The 8,668-nt window shown below is 62.7% G+C and overlaps 1 protein-coding gene across 2 annotated transcripts in view; it reads left to right on the top strand.

The window, feature by feature from the left end:
- Positions 1 to 8,668, top strand: part of Plch2 (phospholipase C eta 2) — a 30,882-nt gene that overhangs the window by 7,466 nt on the left and 14,748 nt on the right. For both annotated transcript variants that reach the window (XR_780955.2, XM_010627775.1), the window contains exons 2-8: positions 724 to 870; positions 2,251 to 2,494; positions 2,604 to 2,733; positions 5,531 to 5,701; positions 7,049 to 7,142; positions 7,220 to 7,423; positions 7,504 to 7,624. Coding sequence is in view for 1 of the 2 variants with exons in the window: in XM_010627775.1 (XP_010626077.1) it covers positions 724 to 870; positions 2,251 to 2,494; positions 2,604 to 2,733; positions 5,531 to 5,701; positions 7,049 to 7,142; positions 7,220 to 7,423; positions 7,504 to 7,624 (1,111 nt within the window). In the remaining variant the exon portion in view is untranslated. The remainder of the gene's footprint in view (positions 1 to 723; positions 871 to 2,250; positions 2,495 to 2,603; positions 2,734 to 5,530; positions 5,702 to 7,048; positions 7,143 to 7,219; positions 7,424 to 7,503; positions 7,625 to 8,668) is intronic.

Raw genomic sequence — 8,668 nt, 5'->3', positions numbered from 1 at the left:
AGCTCCCTCTGCTCACGTCAGTATCAGCCTCTTCCAAGGAGACCCTGGTAGGCACTGCCCATGGTCCCTGTGACACCCACCTAGACCCCATTGTGCAGACCTCGGTTTGGATTTCTCTGAGCTTTGGCACCAGACCTTTTGGGACCCGTTTTCCTAGATGGAGGTGTGCAGGCCTGAGTGGGGCTGACCTGTCCCTGGGCTGGGGCCGCCTCCCCAGGACCCAAGATGGGAGGTGGAGTGGACAGAGGAGGGCCAGGTGTGCCTCAGCTCCCAGCCCCATGCCCCACTCTATGGCAGCCCCCAGGTGGCCCTGGAGTGGACGCTTGCAGAGCCAGCAGTGCCATGCAGAGGGACAGTGACTTTCCAGGGGAGGGAGGGGCAGGGCAGGTGTGGGTAGTGCTTAGGGTCGTCCACCCTGGGCATTGGGCTGGTACCTGCCTGGGGCTTACCTTGTGCCCAGCACAGTGGCCTTTCCTCTGAGGTCACTGCTCCATCCTGGGCTGTGGGCCTCCAGTGCTTGTGAAGTCTGGGTGACAGTCCCCTTGGGCCCAGGGGTGGGATAATGCGGGGCCTCAGCTGAGCAGGCCTCAATTCCCCACCATTGGAGGGGTGGCGAGTGACCTGTGTGTCTGACCCTCGGCCTCAGTGGATGGGCAGGTGGCCCTCGGGCACATGTGGTGCAGGCTGCTCATGGCCCCGCTGTGTTGTCTGTTCTGTGTCCAGTGGAGCGGTGCATGAGTGCCATGCAGGAGGGGACGCAGATGGTGAAGCTCCGCGGCAGTTCCAAGGGCCTGGCCCGCTTCTACTACCTGGATGAGCATCGCTCCTGCCTGCGCTGGAGGCCCTCACGCAAAAACGAGAAGGCCAAGAGTGAGTGACCCATGGGGCTCCCTATTGCTCTGGGCTAGGGTGGGAGGGCCGGGCCCTTGCCCAGTTGCCCACCTGGCAGGTCCCTGGTCTCCAGGACAGCTGGGTGGCCCTGGTCCAGATGCTGGGGTGGGGATTGAGAACCCCAAACAGAGAGACCCCAGCTGGCACACTGAGTTGGGGCCTGGGTGCCGAGTGTTGGCCCAGACAGCCATGGGGGACGCCAAGGGTCTGTAGGGCACTGAGCTGGACGGCACTGGGCAGGGGCAGATGAGCAGGATTGGGGCACACAGGGGGATCTGCAGCAGGGACAAACTAATGAAATATTGGCAGGCTGGGATAAGGACACTTCTGGTACCTTCTGGCTGTGCCTGTGGACAGGACTGGCTGGCTGAAGCAGGGCCCCAGCTCTGCAGTTGCCAAAGGCAATGCCACAGACCCAGGAGTGAGCCCTGTTGCAGAGCCCAGGAGGGCCATGGGAGAAGGGACCCACGGCGGGTACACTGGATGGGGCACAGCTTGCTGGATGGCATTGGCTCACCTGTCCCTCAGGGTGCATCCCTGGGCTGGGGAGAGGCGGAGGAGCCCCAGTGCCCAGTCTGGGGCATCTGCTCTGGACTGAGCATCCCATGGGAACTCTGCTGCAGAGCTGGCATTCCACAGGTGACATGGACCACTGCCTGATGTGCTGTACCATGCTGCACGTGGAGGTCCAGAAGGGCATGGGGCCAGGGTCCTGCCACCCACTGAGACCCAGTTTGGTGCCAGGACCCCACCTGGCCTTGGGGGTGTCCTGTAGGGCAGGAACAGCATGGGGTGGCTGTTGTCTGGACCAGGTCTTGGATCCGTGTCCTCCACTGCCACATGTGCCAGGGAGCCAGAGTAAGGCTGACTGGGAGGGGTGCTGGGGTCCTGTCCATGCTGAGCTTGGAGAAGATGCTGGCCCCATATCCTGCACACTGGGGAGGAGTTACAGAAACATGATCGCAGCACCTCGAGCTCATCCATTTCTGGAGTTAGCTTTCAAGGGGAGGCAGCTCCCACTCCCACTGTGCCAGGCTCACCCTGAAGGTGCTGCGGGATCCCTTCATCTGGGTGGCCGCTGCCTTTGGTGGAGTGGAAATGTGTGGGCTGGAGCCTGGGGGTGGGAGTGGCTGTCAGTGCCTCGTGCAGGGATCCATACACATGGAGTCCGGAGCCGGCCCGGGCGATCCACAGGCCATCCCCCTCCCCTTGGGGGTACACTGGACCCAGAGGGACAGAACAACCAGGCGCGGGGCCCTCAGTAGTTCGGAGGCAGATACACTGTCCCATCCTGGGACTCTGGGCTGCCTGGGGGGCGCTGGCCATGTGAGACTGACTCACTGCCCCCGCGGCCCGCAGTCTCCATCGACTCCATCCAGGAGGTGAGTGAGGGGCGGCAGTCTGAGATATTCCAGCGCTACCCTGATGGCAGCTTTGACCCCAACTGCTGCTTTAGCATCTACCATGGCAGCCACCGCGAGTCGCTGGACCTGGTCTCGCCCAGCGGGGACGAGGCTCGGACCTGGGTCACCGGCCTGCGCTACCTCTTAGCTGGCATCAGCGACGAGGACAGCTTGGCCCGCCGTCAGCGCACCCGGGACCAATATCCTTGGGCACCAGGGGTGGGGCCCAGTCCTCCCAAGGGCTCAGCTGGGGACGGCAGATGGGGCGGGCCAGGCGTGGACTGGTGTGGGCCCTAACTCAGCCCCAAAGTGGCTGAAGCAGACATTCGACGAGGCCGACAAGAACGGGGACGGCAGCCTGAACATCAGCGAGGTCCTGCAGCTGCTGCACAAGCTCAACGTGAACCTGCCCCGGCAGCGCGTGAAGCAGATGTTCAGGGTGAGCACGGGTGTGGCCAGCTGCTGGTCCACAGCAGGGGGAGGGGGCGGCAGCCTGGCCGTCTGTTCTGAGGGGGTGGCAGGGACCTGGGTGCTGCATCTGGGCAGCTGAGCCAAGGACTCTTCCACTGGCTCCAGGGCAGGAGCCAAGCACAGGTCCTCCTGACCCCCACCCCACGCTCTTGGCACAGGCTCCTGTGCCGGGCAGGACTGTGCCGGAGGCCACTGTCATCAGCCACCCCGGTGTTCAAAGTTATAAAAATGTGTCCTTCAGCCCCGCCGCAGCCTTTATTGTCTGTAATTAGTTCTCTCCTTCCAGAAACACTGTGGAGGAGAACAGGGCTGCCATCAGCAGGGCTTGCTCTGGGGCGGGAGTGGGCTGAGCAAGCAGTCCCAGCCCTTGGGCCTCCTTGCTGGGCTGTGCCCTGGCAGGGGTTCTGTGAGCAGAGCACAGGACAGCCACTGACATACACGTGTGCACGGGCACACACTCCTGCCGACCCCTCTGCTTTCTATGTCTGCCAGCTCCTATCTGCATTCCCAGCTGGAAAGAAGGCAGCTGGGGGCATTGTGGGTCTAGGATGAGGTGGGGCACGGGCACCTCAGGTGGTTACACAGCCCACAAGGGCCCTGGTGGGGACAGAGTCTGGAGCAGGGGTAGCAGCGGCTAGTGTCTGACTTTAGACACCCGCCCCCCGCCTGCCTGTGGCTGGCTGCCCCCAGCCCTTTGTACCTACAGAGCACTTCTGGGCTCAGCAGACCCTTCCTTGGGGTGAGGCTGCTCCAGGGACCCAGCAGCTGGCACAGGACATAGGGCTGGAGGAGCCCTGGGGGCGGAGGGTGGCTGCCTCGTGGGGTAGGAGCATGAGCTTAGTAGCTCAGCTGGACAGGCCCTGGGCGGCTGTCACCTGACCCAATGGCCCAGGTCCTGCTGTGCAGCCCAAGTCCACTGTGAGTGGCTCCAGCCAGCTCAGACCTCCCCAGTTGGCGTGGAAGTGACTACAGTGGAATCTTGATGCCGCTCGTGGTGGCCTGGAGCTCCTAATCAGAGCACAGAGCTGCGTGGGAGTGGAGCAGCTTCAACATAATCTCATTAAATCTGAGATAACGCAGAACGTGGGACACCTCTGGCCTCTGAGGCTGGCTGAACAGAGGGCTCAGAGAGGCTGCTGTGTGCGAGGCCAGGAGTGCTCAGGGGGCCCCGTCTCCATGCACCTTCTTTACCTCAGCTGAGGCACAGGCGGAGGCCCTGCCCTGGGCTCTGGCTGGTGCTGCCCAGAGGAAGGGCTTAGTCTCTGGAGAGGGACCGGCAGGTGCCCTTGTCACCAGGGCCCAGTTGTCCTAGGACGGTGGTCAGCTCCTGGCTCAAGGCTGCCCTCCAGTCTCAAGTCAGACACACTGTGGCCCTGCTGGTTTTGCTGAGCCCTGCGTGTGGCTCTGGGCCATTCCAGCCATCACAGGGGTGCACCGTGTGGGCACTGAGCCTGCTGCTTGCCGCTCCAGGCCAGGCCTCTGCCCTGAGGCCCTGTGGTTGAGGATGTGCCCTGGAAGTTCTGCTGGCACGTCCTGTGGACACTGCAGATTGTAGCCACGTAGGGAAGGGGCTGATGCGTGGCTGTCATGTCCAGCAGGTGACACTGTCTCTGGCATTGGCTTGTCTCCATCCCTCTTGGTTGTGGCAGCTCTGGGCCATCCTGCTCCCCAGCACCAAGCTGGGCTCTTCCTGGCCTCCCTGGGAGGCCCCGCAGTGGCTGCTGAAAGCCTGTTGCTCCTGAGGCCCTGCTGTGGGGCTGGGAAGAGGACCTCAGGTTCTGAGAACCATTTTCCATTTTGTGGGCATGGAAACAGCAGTACTGTGGACTGAGGACTCAGGCAGTGTCTGGACTACACCTGGGTGGGGGGGACAAGACAGGAGACAGGACCTGCCCTTAAGGTGTGGGGTCAGTAGAGTGTGAAGTCTGGGGTGGGAAGCTGAGCTTCACTAAGCTACAGTAGGGTCCCCAGCAGCCCTGCAAGGCCCTGAGCCCCAGGCAGGTGTGTCCAGCGGTCAGGGTCTTGGCCCATGTCCTGAGAAGTGCCATTCTGCAAGGTGCAGGGCCCCCGTTGGGGTGCCAAGCCAGAAGCCCAATTCTGCAGTCAGGTGTTGATGACCCTGTCCCACGCAGCCAGCCCTGGCCTGCCTCCCTCATTGGGGCTCACAGGCTGCTCTGACCATGCCCAGAGACCTAGGTCCTTGGACTGCCCACCTCCAGCCATGGGTGCCCTGTGCCCCAGCTATCCCAGAGCTGGGACCTCTGCATCCTCAGGGGGTGGGATGGCAGCACATTCCCCCTACGCCCAGGAGGAGGGAGGAGCCTGTGTTCTCAGGTCTCCCTGCTGGGGCAGCTTCTTGAGTCCCTGGTGAATGAGGGAGCCCCTGAGAGTTCCTGGGGCTGCCCGTGGGCCTTCTCTGCAAAATGAGGGCAGTGGCCTTGACCCCTCAACCTGCAGGGGTACCTGAGCCCAGATTGCTGGGCTCACTGTGGACTCGGGGGCCCAGGCAGGAGCCGGTGTGCTATGGGTATTGGCATGGGATGGATGCTGCTGGCTCTGGTAGGTGACATTGGTGTCCTACCTTGCAGAGAGCATGGAGGGTGGGTCGTACCGGGCTTTGCAGTTGCCCAGTGCCTGAGTGACACAGGCCATCGGGTGTCCACCAGCATCTGTGGTGGTATGGGCTTTGGCGGAGGAAGGAGGCTGGCTGGCTGGTGACGTTCTGGACCGAGGACCTGCTGGTGACCTGAGGCCTCATGTTGCAGGAGGCAGACACGGATGACCGGCAGGGGATGCTGGGCTTCGAGGAGTTCTGTGCCTTCTACAAGATGATGTCCACACGCCGGGACCTCTACCTGCTGCTGCTCACCTACAGCAACCACAAGGACTACCTGGACGCGGCTGACCTGCAGCGCTTCCTGGAGGTGGAGCAGAAGGTGAGGCCGCAGGGCAGCCCAGGGCTGGCGACGAGGGAGTCTTGGTGGGCAGCGGAGGCTGTAAGTTGGCTTCTGTTCCCACCTCCTAGGCATGGGCTGCGGGGGCTGCCAGGCAGGTGGGGAGGCCTTTGCTTCTCTCTGTGTGGCCGTCCTCACCGAGGACACCTTGAGCATCTAGAGGCACCCAGGCTGTGCCATGGCACCAGCCCACAGGGTAGGAGTCTTGTGGGCCAAGGTTCTGAGGCCCAGCCTTTGAGAGCTGCCCCCACAAGCTGTGTTCTGGCCTCGGCTGGCTGCATTGATCTGACTGCCCAGTGTGCACCCCCAGTGCTGCCCCACTGAGCAGGCCCCTAGTGTCCTGTGCCACAGCAGGGGCCTGCCTTCCCCAAACAAAGGCAGGCTGGGGCCTGGAACCTGCCTGGGACCTCTGGGGGTGCTCTGCCCAGCCTCACACTCAGAGTCCTGGTGATGGCCATGTCACCACCACAGTGGTGAGGCTGGGTCGGGGACAGCAGGCCAGGCAGCCATGGAGAGCCTCATGGGGCTGCCCAAGCTGGGCCTGAGGGGCACTACTTCCCAGGGGCTTTGCAGTGAGTCCCATCCAGTGGCAGCTCCTCTCCCATCCTGCTGAGACTCCTGGAGCTGTCCCCGGCACCCTGATGGCTGGATCCTACTGCCCCATGTGGCCTTGGCCTGGGCTGGGGCTGTAGCCTGGCAGCAGGCATGCTGCCCTGGCATTGGTGTGGGAGGTGGGGTGGGAGTGGGGGCTGCATGAGCTCAGGAGCATCTGGCCTTCTCCCTGACCTCTGTCCCTTCTCTTGGGACCCTCTCTCCAGCCTCCTGGACTCTGGGACCCCTGGGTCCTGGCTGGCTCTGGGCTGACCCATGTGGCCACTCCCTTGCCTGTTACCTCCCACCCTTCTGACGACCCTGCCGGGTCCCCTCAAGGCTGTTAGCTCCAGTCTCTACATGGGGCTCTGGAGGCTGCTTGGCTTCAGACCTTGGGGCTCCCAGGTGGGGCTGGGCCACGGGGCTCAGTTTCCCCAGGAGGTCACTCAGCAGGGACTGGTGATAGCAGGAGGTGCATGGGGTGGGATGTGGGGCCTCTGCTCACCCAGCACCTGGTGCAGCAGGGGACTGTTCCTCTGCCCCACATGGGTGTTGGCTGCTGAGGCCAGAGGCCCCACCCCGGGGGGACTCCCAGGCCAGGTGACGCTGGGTGCTCTGTGCCGCGGGCCCCAAACATCACCCCTGCTGTCCTGATGAGACACAGGGAGAGTGGGGAGCTGTCTGAGGGGAGCCCTTGTGGTGGTGGGCTAGCCTGCGCTCATGCTCCACCTGGCCCAGATGCAGGGTGTGACCCTCCAGAGCTGCTATGACATCATCCAGCAGTTTGAGCCCTGCCCGGAAAACAAGTGCAAGGGGGTGCTGGGCATCGACGGTGAGCAGGCTGGGCTGGGCAGGGTGGCTCGAGGCAGGCGTACCAGGCGGGGCTGACCCCTGGCCACGCTGCCACAGGCTTCACTAACTACACGCGGAGCCCTGCGGGTGACATCTTTAACCCCGAGCACCATGGCGTCCACCAGGACATGACGCAGCCCCTGAGCCACTATTTCATCACCTCGTCCCACAACACCTACCTCGTTGGGGACCAGCTCATGTCACAGTCGCGGGCCGACATGTACACGCGGGTCCTACAGGCTGGCTGCCGCTGTGTGGAGGGTGAGCACCCCTGGGAGGCCGTGCCCCTGCGTGTCCCTGAGGGAGGTGCGCCATGCTGGCTGACCGGGTCTGTGCCACAGTGGACTGCTGGGACGGGCCCGACGGGGAGCCCATTGTCCACCACGGCTACACGCTGACCTCCAAGATCCTCTTCAGAGATGTCATTGAGACCATCAACAAGTACGCCTTCCTGAAGAACAAGTGAGTGGCTGGGCCAGGGTCTGGGTCCCCCATCTTTCCTCCATGTCCCTGGCCGAAGGTGTGGCTTCATATCTGGGTTTCCTTTGAGGAGCGGGCAGGGGGTGCGGTGCGGCCACAGGACAGGGAGGGGAAGTGGAGTGTGCGGGAGCGGACACAGCAGATCAGCTGAGACCACGCAGGCACACAGGTCCGTGGCCTGGCCACACAGGCAGCGGTAATGCCGGCTTGGGCCCCCCAGAGCTTCAGTGGCCCCAGAACTAATTTCTTCCTGGAAGCCACTCTGTCCAGACTCAAGGTGCTGTCACTCAGCTGCAGCCACAGATGCCATTGAGGAAAATCCAATTTAGTTTCTGGAAATAGAAGGCCGCCTCCTTGCTGCTAGCGCTACCTCGGAGTCATGGCTAAACAAGGCTCACAGGCGGGGAAGGAGCTACTTGAGTGATTGATTTAGGAAATGGAAAGGGGCCCTCCTGGGAGAGAGCCGGCCCACGTCCAGCTGTGTGTGCAAGAGCGTGGGCAGCAAGGCCACTGTGGGCAGCCAGGCCCCAGGCTGCAGTGGGGAGGGTGGTGCAGGGTGGGATGCAGGGCCCTTGAGTCCTAGTGTCACTGAGGGGCCAAGTGTGGGCTCTTCCCTGGGCCTGGGAATCAGGGGCTGCCGCCTTCGCCCCATCCCGCCTCCCTCTCCACATCCCGCGGCTGCCCCCTCTGCTCTGGTGCATGCCCTCTTGGTCTGGGTCACCCACGTTTTCTAGAAGGGTCATGGCTGCCTTTCAGTAAAAACCAAAGCACAGTGTGCATGTGGTTAGGGATGAAGCCAAAGAGCTCACGCTGGGTGCCTGCCATGCTCCCCATCCCACACTGTGTGGGCCACGGCCCCTCCTGTCCGAGGGCCACACTGGGCTTGTGTCTTCTCTGTGCAGCCAGGTCTCTGGGTCTGGGAACAGGGATTGCATTCTCTTGTCTGCCTATTGCCGCTTTTTGACCAGAGCTATTTGCATTGGTTTTCCTGGATTTTCTAATTGCCTTTTTTTTTTTTTTTTTAAA

This window comes from Fukomys damarensis, unplaced genomic scaffold, assembly GCF_012274545.1.
Source record: "Fukomys damarensis isolate Sample0158 unplaced genomic scaffold, DMR_v1.0_HiC HiC_scaffold_23, whole genome shotgun sequence".
NCBI classification, from domain to species: domain Eukaryota; kingdom Metazoa; phylum Chordata; class Mammalia; order Rodentia; family Bathyergidae; genus Fukomys; species Fukomys damarensis.
The sequence above is the reverse complement of the archived record's forward strand: the minus strand, read 5'-3'. Positions and strand labels throughout refer to the sequence as shown.